This window comes from Barbus barbus, assembly GCF_936440315.1.
Source record: "Barbus barbus genome assembly, chromosome: 17".
NCBI lineage: Eukaryota > Metazoa > Chordata > Actinopteri > Cypriniformes > Cyprinidae > Barbus > Barbus barbus.
In genome coordinates, this window is record NC_136745.1 from 24,583,557 (window position 1) to 24,602,366 (window position 18,810).

At 38.3% G+C, this 18,810-nt stretch overlaps 1 protein-coding gene across 1 annotated transcript; it reads left to right on the top strand.

Annotated features, from left to right (window-relative positions):
* The first annotated feature begins 2,449 nt into the window (after positions 1-2,449).
* LOC306883025 (sestrin-3-like) lies at positions 2,450-15,616 on the top strand. Its single transcript, XM_079438079.1, has 8 exons — positions 2,450-2,658; positions 9,659-9,856; positions 9,933-10,361; positions 11,151-11,265; positions 11,470-11,594; positions 12,385-12,551; positions 12,702-12,846; positions 13,284-15,616. The coding sequence occupies exons 1-8, from the start codon at positions 2,593-2,595 to the stop codon at positions 13,371-13,373; spliced, it is 1,335 nt and encodes a 444-aa protein (XP_079294205.1). The 5' UTR covers positions 2,450-2,592; the 3' UTR covers positions 13,374-15,616.
* Positions 15,617-18,810: the final 3,194 nt, after the last annotated feature.

An 18,810-nucleotide genomic window follows, 5' to 3' on the forward strand; every position in this document is an offset into this window, starting at 1 on the left:
AGTGCACCCTCCATTTAGGAAAATAAACTCTGATTAACAAAGCAAAATGTGATTTGTGTGTAAAGTATTTGGTATTACACTTTTAAAAAATGCTGAGTTAAATACAACCCAGTGCTGGGTAAATATTGGACAGAACACATGATGGGTTGTTTTCAACCAACAGTTGGGTTAAATGTTTAACCCCACCTTCTGGACAGTAACCCAACCGCTGGGTAAAAACAACCCAATTGCTGGGTTCGTCCATATTTTACCCAGCATTTTTAGAGTGTACACAACATTTTGAATGCTCTTCAGATGTGGCCCTACATTTTTTAAAGAAATTTCATAAATTATGTTTTAATTTTAAAAAGACATTAATGTATTGATATTCATACTTTCTTATACCAGACGTGCATCCAGTTTGTTTTTTTAAAATAGACATTTTCAAAACAATTGACTACTTTCATGCAGTTACAGTAGATGTTGATGTTGGCAGATATAATATGATGAATATGGTAATTATAATCAGAGTGTCTTTGCCCTTGAAACTAGAGGAATAATTGGCCCCTAATTACCATATAGATGCATTCGTGGCATGTCAGCAAACACTCAATTACAAAAGCAGAAACCTGACATCACATTCTGTCCCGTTTGTTACATGTTGCACAGATAATCAAACAGTGATGAGAATCTAATACAATATTTGTTGTTTTTTCTTCCACCCTCGTAAAACATTCTTTTGCTCAATTTTCTGGTGCTCTTTTTACAAATATTAATAAAAAAACAATAATGAGATGACATTTTTAGTGTCCAGGGTCAGATCTGGTGCACTTTCTTGTAGGATCTAATCTGCAGGTGTCACGTGTATCTACTTCCAACGCAAATGCGGTATAACAGCACAGAATTGACTGTATAATAAGACCTTTTCCAAAACAAGAGCCCCATTCATTTGTAGTTTGAGAGATGACGGAATGAGTCCAGACAATGAAGGCTCGAAGGCTTTTGTTAAGTTCACTCTGAACAGAACTGGAAGACATCACATGTTGAATAAGCACTTTTGTCATACTAGTTAAGGAGACGCTCTGTAATAAAGCATATGAAAAAGCTGACTCACCTTCTCTCAAACAGCCTCCATTTTTATGTTATGGTAGAGTTAGCTCTAAATAATCTCTAAATTAAATATGAGTATATTAAAAGGTCATATCATCCTCTTTATCTATATACTCACAATTCATAATATTCTTCAGAACTCATTAGCTATTTTTTTCTGTTGATTTTTACAATGGAAATACCATTGTTTTTTTCAGAGACACATGTAGTTTAAGTATCTGTGTGTTCCTTGACCTAGACCGTCCTTACAGGGCACCTTGTGAATAATAGAAGAGTACTAGTGCATGAGACATAAAAGCTGATAGATATGAAACTCCAAATCTAGTTTAATTCAATATTTCACATGTTCAATATTAGCCAATACAATATGTGTTGCTGTAAATGAATAGCATGAAGAAGAACATAGAAATATAGCTGTTTAACTTTGAAAAATGTGGGGATTTATACTCACCGAATGACTGAATCTGAGTTTAAAGCAGTGTTTTTAAAGTCACGGTATATTTATGGAGGGTACGGCTGTTTTCAGGGAGGGTTTTCAAGGTGCCCACTTAGGTCCTGGATAAAGCCTACTCAATTGGAACAGGAGACAGAGTTACACCCATCAAAGTTTGTCTTAGGCCCCTTGATTTTAAGCAATGGGCATGCTGTATTCACTAGCTCCCAGAATTGTCTCTTTGTGCATTATTGTGCAATTTTCCAAATGCATATTTCAGTTATAGTAAAAAAAAAAAAAGCAGGCCTATGTAGCTGCGAGAGTCTCAACTGGAGGAAAATGGGAGACCAAGAATGATTTATATGTTATAAAAAATAATTATACCCTGCCTGCATCACATAAAATCAACCCTAAATAGTATTAGTATTTACTGGCTCTAAACCTTTGTTTCCTTTATTCAGAATTGACCTTGACAAATATTTGGAAACTATACAAAGTTATATTAATCCAAAAGCAATGAAAACTGTATCTTTATACTCTTCCTTTGTCTCTTTTTAAGATGTGATTTTATTATGCTGTTGTAATTTTTTTAAGTATGTCTGTCTCTGTGTATATTCTTGTATTATTTCATTTTTATTTTGCTTTGTCTCTATGTTTACAATTGTAATTGCTATTTTTCTTTATATTAATTAATAAAAATAAAAAAAGTAATTAGTTGGCAGGCTGCGTTGCGTCATGAAAGTGGGCGGGCTTAATGTGTTTAACAGACAGGTACTTTTCCACCACATGACGACGCTCATTGGCTCGGATGTCGGACAAACACAGCCGTCACAGTAAAACGCAGTTCTAAAATTTGATTGGCCAGCGCTCCACTCTTAGACCCGCCTCCCTAGCTCTCTGATTGGACGCCATCACTGTGGAAGTGTCAGTCAAGAGTTTTTTCGCCCAGTGACACTGCAGCTCTGTGTCCGGACATGTAGAGCTCATAGCGGCTTGGCCTTTGTTAGCGAGTCGCTGAGAAGAACCAAGAAAGCCAGAGGAGCCGCATTCATGCACATACAGGGAGGAAAATGATCATCTGCACGAAAAACATGGACTATCGCCTTGGAACCCAGTGCCAGTTCGTTCAAAATCAGGTAACATGAAAGCCTGAAGTGAAGATAATAACTAAACCGTAGCTGTAGGTTATCCAGACTCTTGCTGGGAAGTTTCAAAGTTGACAGTTCATCTATTTAGCAAAAGCATCGACTCTTTAATGTCGTTCATTCATGTTTAAAACGCTCCTCAAACATATACATGTCATTATTATTGAATACATATTCAAAAGTCCCTCTTTGAAAGAAAAGACTCAATCGTCGCCATAAATAATATCCGTTATTTTCTAGCATAAAGTGAAAAACTAACGTCATTCACATATATGAGTAAAATCAGTCCGCTTTGTGTTGTTAACGTTACTCAAATCGCCACTTTTCAACCAATGACTGTTTGCTTCGACTTTTAAACGCCAATTCATTGTTAATTTCAGGAACAATAAATAATTAACTTCGTTTTTGAGCCTGTAAAGCTGCAGTCTTGCAGTTTAATTTTCTTGGATTTAACGTTTGTGCTTCAATTCATCTGTAATTAAAGCAGCTTTGAACTCTCATAACAATAGTGATAGCAGGACATATTTTGTCTTTTAGTTTTGTATTTTATGGAATGAAAAACTGTGCAAATCCATTGCATTCATGACAGTAAAATCAGCTTAATTAGCCTCTTTGTCGTGCATATGCTTAGTTCATACTTCAGTTTGGTTTAGATGGCCATTGTTGCAACTATTATGTGTTGCACGTATGCATTTTTTGAATATTCCCAAATTTTAAATGCAAAACAGGAATTAAGACTGCAGTCTGGAAAGCCTTTGGTGCAGATTAAGCCATGGTTATGGGTTTACCCATAATATAAACCTACATGACAATAAGATTTTCTATGTTGACGTTTTGTCACGTCTGAGCTCTTTGTTGAGTTGTTTGTAAGATGAATCTCCTGTTTTATACACGAAGACAACTGATTTAGTATTTTTGGGTCGTATCGACACAGGAGCATTCATTTTGAATATTCAACTCGTTGTTTTTTTCCTTCATTTTGTATTTATTTTCTTGTTTAAGTGTATTCTTTAACCAAATGATTGCGTATAAGCTTTTGTGAAAATGAAAAGCTGTCATTTGTCTGTGGCGCTGTCGTAGTATGATTTGTCGCAGTTCACACAAAGCCCTTTGTAGTTACAACCGTAAACCGTGACACAGGAAGATGTATTTAACATTTCTTTATGCTTGACTTTTTGGTATTGTTGTGTGAGTGTTTTCTCTTTCTCCCGTTTGTGTGATGTGATGCTGATATACTGCCAATCAAAGTTGTTTTTCTCCCCATTCGCCTGCAGTACCTCCTGAAATCCTGAGGGGGCGCAGCAGAATTGCTCTGCTGCGCATACAGGAGAACAATAGAGGAATGTGTCATTTAAACATTTCTCAGAAATATGCTCTCATTTGCCAGCCCATAAAAAAAAAAAAATATCCCCTAGGCTTGTACTTCGATTGTTAACATTATAAACTCGTTTTCTCTCCCCCCCCCCCTTAACTAACCACTGGTCCATTTGTAAAAGATACTCTTCAGAACAATGTCTGTAGGTGATAAGTATTATAATATGTGTTTCAAAGCTCCCCTGATGTGTTTCACATAGAGGGCATTTTTAATATCCTGACTATGCTACTTTTGTAACCTTGTCAGAACAGTATGGTAAAATTTGCAATCCATTATGTAGCTTATATATAGGCTAGACTTACATTTGAGGCATAGCTGACCATGATTCACTTCTGGATATGAAGACCACAAAAGCATAAAGATGGCAAAATAACAGACAACTGATTTCACCAGCAAACCAAATCTTGGACTTCCCTAGAGGAAATGTGATTCATCAATAATCTGCCTTCACTTCACTATCCGTCATATGCAAGCTGCTGAATGTATGTCACACTGTCTGCTTATGTAAATGTCAGTCTTCCTGGTCGTCTGACTGCATCCATATGTGGCTTGCCGTGTTTGTTTGTGTGTGTCTGTCTGTGTATGTGTGTTTGCTGCAGGCCTTGTTTCAGTCCAACCCCCAGTGAGGTGCAGCTGGCTGTTTTGTTCTTCCTGGCTTCCAGGTTGGCAAGCCAAAATAGTGTTTCCTTTGTAGAGAGGGAGAGAGATGGGGTTTGTGCAACAGCAGTTGAGGCATTTGCGCATGTCAAGGACTGAGCCCTCCAGGCCTTCTGAGAATGCAGATTGAATATCGCATCTTGCTCTTATTCTGGACTCAGGCCCTGAACTGAAGCCCCCCGTCAGTTTAGAGCCTCATGTATAGACCGTCCTCAAATGACAAAAGATGAGCAGTAGGCTTATGTTTGCCTGTTTTATTTAAGTAGTGATATGTCGCACAATTAAAGGGATCATTCACCCATGAATAAAAATTCTGGTGTCACTTAAGTAGTTTCAAACCTGTATGACTTAATTTCTTCTGCAGAACACAAAAGATGATATTTTAAAGAATGTTTCTAACCAAACAATTTTGGTGATCGTTGACTTTCTTTGCATGAAGAACAGTTTTTGAACAACATGAGAGTGAGCAACTGATGACAGAATTACATTTTTGGGTGAACTATCCCTTTAAGGCCTTTTTAGATTTTTTTTTATTTTATTTGACCAGCAAGAATAAACACATGAACTCATTCAAATCTAAACGCAAGAGTACATGCAAATATATTCAAATCTAAATGCTGTTTTGTTTGTTCGTGGAGAGATCTTGCACTTTTTTTGTATCTCTAATATATCACATAGATGCTGCTTTGTGTAGCACTTTAACTTGTTTTAATCAAACAAATAACTGAATTATTATGTATGCTGTTATTGTTCACAGAAACAGGAATTATGATTGCCGAAAGTGGCACCTTTACCCAATAAACAAGATTTCGGCTGAATCTGAGGGACTCGCCAAGAGGATATGAGACTGACTTCCTGTTTCGTGTTGACTGTTGGTAAAGACATGTTGGTGCATGTTGCTGGTGCTGATGAGGCATACTGTATTGACAAAAAAATCGCCCCAAGTTTCAAAATAACCTTATGCTATTGACCATGAACTGTGCTGGTGTTATATATGAACTTTATTCCCTAATTGACAAGTTTAACAAACATCTTTTGTTGATGGCAGCTTGATACATTCACAAAAACCTCGGTTGACAGCATCTGCTGCGCCTGTGTTGGTGTGTGAGTGTCTCTCAGCTGCTTATATGACTTGCATTAGTCTGTAATTTCCCTCTGAAGTTTCATTAGTAGTTAATTGCAAGTTGTTTTGTCTCGTTCCAGGGATACAGACTCCCCCTTGCGATTTTCTGCGGCTGCCGATACGGGCTATGAAATGAACTCTCTGTATTGAACCACGATAGCATGTTGAATATATCTGTATTTGCAGTTGCCTGTTTTTTCTGGGTCACCACTGAGGAGTTTTGGGCATTGCGACCAGGCTCGGAGACATGTGATCTGCTTACCAGGGAATGTGCACTTGTATTTGCGTCCCAATGGAGAATACTGTTTGAACTGTTGTTTGAGGCTGACCTCAAGATCTTAGTCTTCTTTAAATGACTTGTCCCTATGTGGCTTGTGCTTTATTGCCAATATGGCTCTTGGTTGACCGTATTTTCACTTCTTCTATATTCTTAGAGCTTTTCCCAGCGCAAAATGCTTCTGTATCTAAACAATAAGTGCATCCCACTTCACATACTCGTGCACTATTCTATGCCATTTTATAGTAGAAACATTTGCTAGTAAATTTTACAAACAATAACAAAAAAATTGGCAAGTAACAAAATGAAATTTTAAAGTAGAAAGACTGCATTAGTATTTTCTTGTAAAATATGTATCCTGGTAATCTTTGTTTTAATTGAAAAAGCATTTTTTACAGTAGTATGTTAACACTGGAAATTCTAGAAAGAAAAAGTGCACTTCATATACCAAGATGATGCACTTAATTAACCAAAAAGATGAAATGTGGAATGTTGAACATTTCATGCACTCAACTGTTGCAGCCTTTCTTTATGTAACACAGGGGGAACGGGCTATTAGACTCCAGTGTTGGATGACAAAATAACTTTATAAAGTTCATATGTTAGTCAGTAGAGTGTGTAGTGGTGTGTGTCATTTGGGACACAACAAATGCATGGAAGTTATGCAGAAATAGATCTGGATAGGCATTTGATCTGGAGTATAAATGCCAGACTTTCTAGGTAACTGTAATGTTAGTCCATGATGCTTTGATTGGCATGTTTTGCTTGCACATGTTTCACAAGCCTCGACTGAATTGAATGACAAGACACCTGTATCTCGGGCAGAAACATATCACAGCTTTCAGCACCGCCTTGACACGGATCTTTTTCCTTGATAGAAGAGAGTGTCTTTGTTCCTGTTTCAAGTTGCCTCTTAAAATTAGTCATCAACCAGATGTCTTTTTTTTTTTAATGACTTTATATTAAATGTTAAGTTTCGGGCTTTCAAATACCTCAGTAAACAGGTTAGGCATTTTCCAATAGACGACAAACCACTGTCTGCACCTCAGTGCAAACTACTTTTCATCGGAAATGCATGTTAAATTGGATTAAGAAGCAAATATAAAACACGAAGGTTTAGTGTTTAAGTTCATTCCCTTTTATGAACATTTACTTGAGGAACCTGTCTGGAGAGATGTTCATGTCATCCCGCACGTAAAATGCTGTTTTCGTTGTTATTTCATGGTTTCCCTTGTGTAGGAATGGCGTTTCTTTCTTATCTATGCAAGTGCTATCTCAGCTGTCCTCTAGGACTATTTATAACCCTCTCTTTTCTGTCAGACACCGTATGAAGAGCTAGGACCGGACAAGCAGTCTGTAGGCCTGGGTGTAATTTATTACCCACATATTTTCACCAACAAGATTCAGCAATGTAGAAAGTAAACAGATTTTCTGTTGGCTAATTGCTATCAGTTCTTTAATGTGATTTTAAGTGGTATTTGGAGACCCAAAATGTATAGTGACTCAAAGGGATTGTAGGCGCAGTACGTGTCGTGCTGTCTGTGTGAATCTTCAGTACTGTCAGGAAGAGTTATGATGGCCCAGAGCTGTTTTGGCCACGGCTCTCAGTTGTCCCCCGTAACTATGTAACAAGATTTCAGTCAATACGTGACCACGTTCATGTTTGCGTTCAGTCAGAGCTCATCCACTTCTCTCCCCCCATCCCAGAAAGTGTAACTAAATATGACTAAATATAGCCAGACCCACGGAGCAGCGGTTTACTCGAAGGAAGTACGGAGGCCACCCTCTCACGGTCAAACTCTACAACTGATCTCATATCACATACTAGAAATGAGAGCCAAGACTAGAGGTAGACAATAAATTGATATACATTGGGAAACAATCCACAGGATCGATAATAAACTTGAGCAAAGTAATATTTAGCCTAGACGATCAGGTCAATGTCACTTAAAAGTCTGCATGTTCATTTTGAATGAGCGGTACAGTTTTGTCATGGTGTGTTTTTGCATCTGTCATCTCATTATATGAGGACAGTTCACATGATCTTCATCTGCAGAGCTGCATGAGAGTCACTTCACCAGCATTTCACCATTTCATTTGAGAAAAGCTATCAAATGCAAACTGAATGTCTAAGATCTTCATGACAAACCGACAAAATAAAAGTTTGGTTTAACTTGAAGAAATTCAAGTTCTATTACTATTATATAATATAATGTTCTTATTAAAGTAATAATAATCGTGTATAATAATGATAGAAAATAATTGGACGCAGATTTAGGAAAAAATAAAACTGATTTTGTGGGACTCCAAATTAAAAAGTAGCGTAGATGTAGACATTTGCTTGTAAACCAACAAGTTATGTTTACATTCATTCTAAAGGCCTTTAAACATGTGAAAAGCATTTCCTCATTAATAGTATGAGATAAATATTGATATCGAATGATATGAGAAAAATATTGTGATAATACATTGTACCCTAGAGCTATTGTAGTTCCATTGCTGTTAGTTAATCAAAAATCTACCACTATTATGTCAAAATGTGTCATTGACCTTTAAAATGGCCTTCAGATTGCATTGAACTTCAATAATGCAACGCATTTCTGTGTGGAATTGTGAAATTGTATTGAAGCCACTTAGCCTATGCTACATCAATAGAAAAAATAAGTAATTTCAAAGTAGAGATTGTAACCACAGTTTTGTTGCACAATTGTAAAAACTTTTTTTTTAGAATCATATGCTCTGATAAATGACAGAAAATGTATTCTCTAGTCCAATAATACCCATTTTCACCAGCTCTGCTTCTATTTGCTTCAGTTGCTCTCTCACTACTCTCCAGTCTCCTGTTTCTTCTTCTGCACTCTCTCTCTCTGTGAGGCGCTTGAACAGGAGGAGAGTGGGCAGGATTTCCATAATCCCACAGTTAGACACAAAGCAGGCCAAAGGTGCAGGCACAAGGCCTCGGTTGGCCTTCATAGTCAGCATTTAAAAACAAGACATGAATCAGCAGATCTCTTCAACACCAGTCAAACAAGGACATCGGGACAATGTATTTGCCATTTTCACATCGATTTCCTTTCCACAAATTGGCTAAAATAGTCTCCTATGCTAAATACGGACGATTGCTGCTCAACTCCCAAGTTGTGCCTGTGGTTATACATGGGTATGGTGTCCATTGCCATTTTTATAATCTGTATGTATTTTAAGCATCTTGGGGTGTGAAAGTAGGAGATTGAGGTCAACAGACGTCTGTCTGGTCTGAAACAGCAGTGGGTCGCTGTTAGTGTGGAATGTCTATTACTGTCCCTCGATACCCGCAGGACCCATGGCAGACGCCTTGTTTGTTTGCTACTATTCCTTTACTGCTTTATTTTTTTTGTTGGGAACTATTTGAGGAATGCTGCAAACACTAGTTATTTTAAGGTGGTTCCTTTTGAGATTAACCTCAAAACACACTGAATAGGTGTTTTTCGTTCAAGCGCTTTTTTTTTTTTTTTTTTTTTTTTTTAATCTGCCTTTTGTTTGTCAATTTCTCATTCCTGTGTTTTATTCTTTTTGGCAGGTGATGGTTAACTCTGAGAAAGACCGTGCTTCTCTCTTGTGTGTGAAGGCTCTGGCCAACAGGGGGCGTCTGGACTCGGTTTCTCAGCAGATGGCCTCTCACCCACAGTACCTGGAGAGTTTCCTGCGCACACAGCACTACATTCTCTATATGGATGGCCCATTACCCCTGCACTACCGCCACTACATTGCCATCATGGTATGGACATGCTCTACAGTCAATCACAGGCTCAAATAATATCTCAGGTTAACTGATAAATGTGTTTGTGTTTCAGGCTGCGGCGCGACATCACTGTAGGTACCTGGTGTCTCTGCACTCGGCTCAGTTTCTGCGGGTTGGCGGAGACCCGTTATGGCTTCAGGGGTTGGAGGCTGCACCCCTGCGTCTGCGGCACCTTGATCACATCAACAAGGTCCTGGCCCATCAGCCTTGGCTCACGGCACACTCGCACATACAGGCTCTGCTCAAGACGGGAGAGCAGTGCTGGTCTCTGGCTGAGCTCGTCCAGGCCGTGGTTCTGCTGGCCCACTGTCACTCCCTTTGCAGTTTTGTTTTCGGTTCTGGTTCTGACTCGGACACCACTCCCACTCCCAGAGTACATCACGGCACGCCCCCCGGCTACTGTCTCTGTGACGCTGCCAATGGCAACACTGCCTTATCGCCACCCCCTGCTGGACCCACAGAGAAGGCACCACGGCGAAGGGTACGGATGACAGATAAACAGATTTTTAAAAAAAACCCAGATAAAATACATGATCCGTAATCGTTAATAATATAAAGAGCAAATGAAAAGCCATTAAAGGTAAATTAAGTAAACAGTGCGATTATTTTATTTAATTTTATTTTACCCCCCCACACACACACACACAAATTTAACTGCAGTATTATTATTCACTTCTGTTCAAAAGTGTGGATTAAGGAAGATTTACAAAAAAAAATTATAATAATACTTGTATTCAGCAAATCATCATATTAGAATGATTTCTGAAGGATCATGTGACACTGAAGACTGGAGTAATGATGCTGAGAATTCAGCTTTGCATCACAAGAATAAATTACATTTTAAAATATGTATAAAAAAAAAATAAAAAGTAACTTTAAATTGTAATATTTCACAATAATACTGTTTTACTGTGTTTTTGATTGAATAACAGCACCCATAGTGAGCATAAGAGACTTCTTTCATAAAATATTTAAAAAATGGTAGTGTACAATAAAATTACTTTAATTATATCAAAAAACTACAAATTAATTCTACCTCTAATTCTTCTTTTTTTTTTTTTTTTTTTTTAAATCATACATCAAAAGCACAGTCTTTCTGCTCTTCTGTAATTTTTTATAATAGGCTGGCTATTCATTATTTATTTTTTAACTCAAATATCAGCTTGGCACTTAAGTAACAATATTTTTGACATCCCTAGTACAGCACTGTGCAAGCCATGTGAAGTCAGTTGTAATACAAGCATAACCTGCATTGTTGGCTCTTTTTTAGTCCTTAGACTCCAGCTGCGAAGTCACTTGCCTTCGAGAACAAATACAAAAATCCCAGGAGGAGATCAAGGAAAGAAAAGGAGACCGACTCCATTCGCAGACACTCCTACATGCAGGTAAGATGTTCATCAGTCTAAAGCCAGTGTGTGGTGTAACCATGTTTCCCAATGCTGCTGTAAACAGGATGTGTAATTTTGGATTGGATGAGTGTTTAGAGAGTTATTTTTACACAAGGGCTTTTTCTTGTGTATATATCGCTCGCTCCATGGACCCTCTTTCGTAACCTGCTTTTCTCTTTCTCAAATGCAACTCCATATCAGATGTGGAGGAGGAGGACGAGGCAATGTTGTCCGCAGACCCCTCCCGCTTCGTCACAGACCCAGAATTCGGCTACCAGGAATTTGCCAGACGGGAGGAGGACCATTTCCAAGTATTCCGGGTGCAGGTGGGGACAGAGACTTTGCATTGGGTGTCACCTACCAAAAGTAGTAGCATAAAAGGGTACTAAGGGTCATAATTAGAGCTCATACCCTTCCATCTCAAGACTGTCAGCACATAATGTTACTCTCAAAACCTTAAAAGGAAGCACTGTGCCACTGACAAGTCCTCTCAAATGCAAGTAGGCTTTCTACATTTGATTTGAATGGGAGTTGCATGCAGTTCCTATAGTTAAAAGCAGTATGTTTTATCCCAACTTATATTGAGAAGTTTAGGGTTATATTTATTTAGGGTGTGAAATAAATACTTATATTCATGAAGGATGCATTGTTTATCACAAGTAAGATTACAGACTTTAGTATTGTTATAAAAATATTTTTAATAATTTCTAATACATTTTCAATTAATGAGAGAATGAAAAACTTGATAATATAAATAATTTTTGTTCTTGAGCATATTATAATGATTTCTGAAGGATCATGTGACACTGAAGACATCATGCTGAAAATTCAGCATTGACATCAGGAATAAATTACATTTTAAAATATAAAAGTTTTTATATTAAAATATTATTTCACAATATTACTGTTTTTACTGTATGTTTATGAAGTAAATGCAGCCTTGGTGAGCATAAAAGACTTCTTTCAGAAACATTGAAATCTTATCAGTGCCAAACTTTTGAGTGGTAGTTTATAAGCCATTGTAGAAATTGCAGAAATTATGCGCTTTAACAGTCTTTAAAATACCGCAGTAATGTTTATGTTATGAATGCTATATTTATTTGTCTTTCTATGCAGGACTATTCATGGGAGGATCACGGCTTCTCGTTGGTGAACAGGCTGTACTCTGATATAGGGCACTTGTTAGATGAGCGATTCCGCAATGTGGCCTCCCTCCCTTTCCCTCACAGCCCCGATCTCAAACGAGCCATCTGGAACTACATTCATTGTATCTACGGCATTAGGTACCCTGGTTCCCTGGTTTCTCACACTTCTGCATTTTGCCAAGTTTTCAACTCCACACTTACACATTGTCACTCAACGACTAGTTTTGAAAATGCTGATAAAGGCAAAAAAACTAAACAAAGCATTTACATTGACACTTTTGCCCTTAGATATGATGATTATGATTATGGGGAAGTCAACCGGTTACTGGAGCGTGGACTGAAACTTTATATTAAAGCTGTGGCCTGCTACCCTGACTCCAGCAAGACCCCTCTATGCCCACTGTCCTGGGCCCCTGTCAAAGCGTCAGAAAAGGTAATTAAGTAGCATCTACGTAACCCCACAAAGCCGAATATATCTCATTTGATGTGTAAATTCTCTAAATTATCATCATGATCAACTTTGATGGAAAAAATGTTGCACTCAATCTACTTCATGCATTCTTTGACTGATGGTTCATATTATTTTAGCAAGTAAAAGGCCTTTTAGTAAAACTGAGATGTTTTATCCTCCTAGTATGAGCTCCATGTTATCCTATCATACTAAATGAGCTATAAAAGCCTGATGTATCAAATATGCTCCTCAACAATAAACATGCTTTTTTAAAAGCATTTTTTAAACCATTTTATTTGATAATTGTACAACTTTTGTAATATGGCGTTAAACCGAATAACAAAATATACCATCTACTTGAAATGGCTATAGAGTATTTCATAAGTGTTTTAAAACACATCTGTCGTTTTGTCTTTTAGGTTCATGTAAATTTGTTGGTGATGGAAGCACGTCTGCAGGCCGAGCTGCTGTATGCGCTCAGAGCCATCACTCAATACATGATCGCATAGGACACGAGCGTTCAGCGAGGGACATGGTACAACGAAAGTCAAGGCAAAGAAATACAAGCAGAGATCTGTCTCTCCATCTCTGTATTTGCTGTCTCTGAGTTGATGTAAGGTACTGCTGTGAAATGTTTCTTTGCCAAAGGTGAAACTTTAGAAAAAAAAAAGGTGCAAAGCAATCGCTCTCACCCCTACTGTCATTTTGCATGTTTCTCCTACTTCATTTTGTTTCTGTATTTGTCCTTTTGTGCGCATACTCTTCTTTTTCTACCTTTTTTTTTTTTTTTTAGTATCTTTCTCAGATGGTTAATGTGCAATTATTTTTATTCAGTTGTGGTTGTTGTTATTAATATTTTCCCATTTGTTTGTTTTGTTTGTTTTTTGCTGTTGCTATTCAACTGAGTGAGAGAAAGTGTACAACTGTCCATTTCCAAGGTATCCAACTCTGGAAAGGTCATAGCCAATTTGAGTCACTGTTTACAGAAAATGAGTGATTGGACAAAGGCTCTAGCATAACATAGCTTCCAGATATTTAATTTGAATGTGGAATAGTGAGACCAGAGCAAAATCTAACAAAGGGCAAGAGAAGGGTAAACGGCTGTAACTTTCTTTTTAAATGAGCACTTTTAAGACAGTATCTAGCTATAGAATATCTCAATAAGCTTTTGGCTGTGGCTTCATTCGACACACAGCAGGTCATCGAAGTACTGTTTTCACTCGATTATTAGCATTGATGTTTTCCAAAATCTTCCACACGCTCTTCTCTCTGCATGGGTGCTATAAGTGATTTAAAATGGGTACATTTATAGGATCCATAATTATCATCCGATTCATCTCAGTAGGCATCTAAACCGCTTTACAATGTGAAGATCTAAATTTGACGGGTTCAAAGCAGTGAAAAGGAATCGCTTTTTCTAAACTCCTTTTCTTTGTGATAGTGTTCTCAGTGTTTCTCAGTTACTTACAAACTGGCCAAATCAACACAGTATGTATTTGAATTACATCATCTGCTAACTTTGAAAACAGTTTAAATATCATTTAATAGTAGGTATTTAATTTTGAAGTAACTGGCCCACTGAAGTGATTCTGAAAGGACCAGCATTTAGCGTTTAGGTTAATGTTGTGCTGGCGTCTCCAGTGTAGACATTTGGATCAGCAACAATTAGGATTTGTTTTAAAATATTTTACCATGTAAAAATAAAAAGTCACCTTGTTATGTCAGTGAGAAGGAGCTCAAGTGAGAATAAGCTTAAAATGTGATTTTAATGTTGACACGCTGGTATAGATCAAATGAAGGACTTCTGAAAGAGCTATATAAGATGCGTAAAGGTTCACGGTCAGCCTGTCGCTATCCTTCCCATAACTGACCGGCACAAAATTGTTTTTTTGGGGGGGTTTTGCACTGAAACTTTTGCACAAAACCCTATGAGTGTGGTTGAAGCTGGCAGCTGTCATTGTTACAAACCGCTTGGAGAGGCGACAACGGCCTCTCTGATGCCATGAATATATTCAATGTCCAGTTTTGTTGACTAGGCCAAATACCTGTACTGTGTTAAACTCTCATCGGTCTGGTTAATTATAGTTGGCAGAATGACTTGGGCAACACCTATGGTTGGTTTTGTGTGTTTATTTTAAAAAATTGCATTACTTTTGTTCCTGTTTAATCGTCTTGTCATTTTGAGGGAGGGTTATGTTGTTGACGTCAGTTTTGCTCTTGTCTGAATTGTTTAGATTAAGAAACCAAGGTATGTAAATCAGCAGAAATGTGTACAGGAGCCGCAGTCTGTGCTGGACGCATGGTGCCTTTTGACCACTGATGGGTCACGGCTCATCAGTATGGTGGAACTGGACTCATGATGGACTGGACTGGATGATGTTCATCATCCGGGCCGACCAACAGTAATGGACATCCGGAGACGTTTGTCAGGAGCAGAATAGGACTGCAGCACGGCCGTTCTACCTTAAGCAGGACTGTCTTAAATGCTTGTTCTTCAATGACTGTTTGCCACGTCCCTGAAACGTGGAGACTTCCAGACTGTCTCTACCACCTCAGCTGGAAGACGTTAAGGACTGTGCCTCGGCGGAGGAGACTGAATGAGCATGGCTATTGCCAAAATGTTTATTTACCACGTAAATGTAGGAACTATAAAAATTTAAACTGAAAAAAAAAAAAAAAAAACTTGGAAAAACCAGGCAAAAAAAGTTTTGAAATGTGAAAGCTTATTTTTTCTATAAAGATATGCAATATCATTGGTGTGCCTTGTTTTTATTTAGTCATTAAGTGTGAAAAATAAATGCTTTTATAGTCTAGATTTATTAAATTAACCTTATGGTTGCAAATAATTCACTCATTTTAAATGGTTCAGAGTCAGAATGAGCACTTGGCATGTCAATCATTTGGGAATCCATTTTTTAATAATGGCATCTGAAAGTACTCATGCAATCCGGCCATCTAGTGGTACATCTTCATTCGCATTTCTATAAGAAAATCACACCAGCAATTTGGATATCACATTAAAATGTTTCAGGTTCACTACATTTCGGAGTACAGGTGCATCTCAGAAAATCAGAATTTGGTGAAAAAGTTTATTTTTTTTCTTGTCACTTATTTCAAAAAGTGAAACTTTCATATATTTTAGATTCATTACATGTAAAGTAAAACACTTCAAAAGTTTTTTTTGTTTTAATTTTGATGATTAGAGCTCACAGCTCATGAAAGTCAAAAATCTGTATCTCAAAATATTAGAATATTTACATTTGAGTTTCAATTAATGACTATCCCTACAGTATAAATTGTGGGTATCTCTTGTTTTTTGAAACCACAATAATGGGGAAGACTGCTGACTTGGCAATGATCCAGAAGATGAACATTGACGCCCTCCACAAAGAGGGTAAGTCACAGAGGGTCAATACTGAAAGGGGTGGCTGTTCACGGAGTGCTGTATCAAAGCATATTAAATGCAAAGTTGACTGGAAGGAAGAAATTGGGAAAATGTGCACAAGCAACAGGGATGACTGGAAGCTTGAGAATACTGTCAAGCAAAGCCGATTCAAACACTTGGGAGAGATTCACAAGAAGTGGACTGAAGCTGGAGTCAGTGCATCAAGAGTCACCACACTCAAACGTCTTCAGGAAAAGGGCTACCAAGCCACTTCTGAAACAGAAACAACGTCAGAAGCATCTTACCTGGGCTAAGGAGAAAAAGATCTGGACTGTTGCTCAGTGGTCCAAAGTCCTCTTTTCAGATAAAAGTAAAAAAATTAATTCATTTGGAAATCAAGGTCTGGAGGAAGACTGGAGAGGCACAGAATCCAAGCTGCTTGAAGTCCAGTGTGAAGTTTCCGAAGTCATTGATGATTTGGGGTGCCGTGACGTCTGCTGGTGTTGGTCCATTGTGTTTTATCAAGTCCAAAGTCAATGCAGCCGTTCTACCAGGAGATTTTAGAGCACTTTATGCTTCCGTCTGCTGACAAGCTTTATGGAGATGCTGATTTCCTTTTCCAGCAGGACTTTAGCACCTGCCCACAGTGCCAAAACCACTTCCAAGTGGTTTGCTGACCATGAAATTACTGTGCTTGATTGGCCTGACATGTTTGACCTGAACCCCATATGGAATCAATGGGATATTTTCAAGAGAAAGATGAGAAACAGTCGATCCAACAATCCAGTCGAGCTGAAGGCTCAATAGTGCCTCAGCAGAGCCACAGGCTGATCGCTTCCATGCCATTCCTCACTGATGCAGGGGAAGTCGTGGCCTAATGGTTAGAGAGTCGGACTCGTAATCGAAAGGTTGCGAGTTCGAGCCCCCGGCCGGCAGGAATTGTAGGTGGGGGGAGGGAATGTCCAGCGCTCTCTCCGCCTTCAATACCCCCAACTGCTCCCCGGGCGCTGCAGCATGGCTGCCCACTGCTCTGGGTGTGTGTGTGTGTGTGTGTGTGTGTGTGTGTGTGTGTGTGTGTGTGTGTGTGTGTGTGTGCGCGCATTTGTTCACTACTCACTGCTGTGTGTGTGCACTTGGATGGGTTAAACGCAGAGCACCAATTTCGAGTATGGGTCACCATACTTGACAATACGTCACGACTTTACTTTAGTTTGTTCTAAAGGAGCCCAGACCAAGTATGACTTGAACTTTTCTGTTTTGCAAATGCTTTTTTTGATTGATCTTAGGAAATATTCTAATATTCTACTGATTTTTGACTTTCATGAGTTCTAATTATAAAGGGAAAGGGAAGTGGTGTGTGGCCGAGTATGGTGACCCATTATTAGTATGAATTTGTGCTCTGCATTTAACCCATCCAAGTGTACACAGAGTAGTGAACATACACCCAGAGCAGTGGGCAGCCATTGCTGCGGCACCCGGGGAGCAATTGGAGGTTCGGTGCCTTGCTCAAGGGTCTCACCTCAGTCGTGGTATTGAGGGTGGAGAAAGTGTTGGTTATTCACTCCCCCTGCTGGACCTGAGACTCGAACCCATGCCCTTGGGTTACAAGTCCAACTCTCTATCCACTAGGCCACGACTGCCCCATTTTTATCAAAATTAAAACTAATTGTTTTTTAAGTGTTTTACTTTACATGTAATGAATCTAAAATATATGAAAGTTTCACTTTTTGAAATGAGTTACAAGAAAAAATGAGCTTTTTCACCATATTCTAATTTTCTGAGATGCGCCTGTATGTTTAAAAGCAGAAATGTGAAGCTTATAAAAGCAATTCCATGAACTAAAAGTCTGTGTGTTATCTTCAAATGTGCCTCCTGGTGGTCTGTTGTCCTGCATTGTTTAGATCTAACCTTTCTCAAACTCATCTGTCTTCAGGATGTCTAGGAAATTACAGACAGGTGAGTTTGATCAAGTTTGTACCTAATTCTACGAGACGACAGACTTCCAGGGACAGCTGGTGGAGTTGCGTTGACCTGTGGACAAAGTATTACATTTGGATATAATTTCACACAGAAAAGGTTAGAAAATGTCCTCCCTCTAAAATCATATTAATAGGAGTATTATTTACGTCTAGCAGCTACAACAACTGAGTGTTTTAACGCCCAAGGATTGACTGTTCATTCACAATGTAAAGGCCAGTTCACACTAAGAACGGTAACTTTCTGTTTGTTAGATGTAGTATAACGCTTTAAATGTTAGAGTGATTCCAAGATATCGTTCCTCTGCGTCGTTATCGTTATAGCTGTGTTGTGGCTTCCCTGTTCTTATGGAATTAGAACAATAATTAAAAGTACAGTTTTCGTTATTGCTGCGAACTGGTTTTGGAACAGATTTTGCAACTCTTGAGTATGTAAACTTTTATATACAACATGTTATACAGTGGTGTGAAAAAGTGTTGCCCCCTTCCTGATTTTTTTGCATGTTTGTCCCACTTTAATGTTTCAGATCAAACAAATTTAAATATTAATCAAAGATAATACAAGTAAACACAACATGCAATTTT

Coding starts and splice junctions, on each gene's coding strand:
- LOC306883025 (XM_079438079.1), top strand. CDS start 2,593: ATGATCATCTGCACGAAAAACATGGACTATCGCCTTGGAACCCAGTGC. Junction 9,857..9,932: donor GCCACTACATTGCCATCATG/GTATGGACATGC, acceptor TTTGTGTTTCAG/GCTGCGGCGCGACATCACTG. Junction 12,847..13,283: donor CTGTCAAAGCGTCAGAAAAG/GTAATTAAGTAG, acceptor TTTGTCTTTTAG/GTTCATGTAAATTTGTTGGT.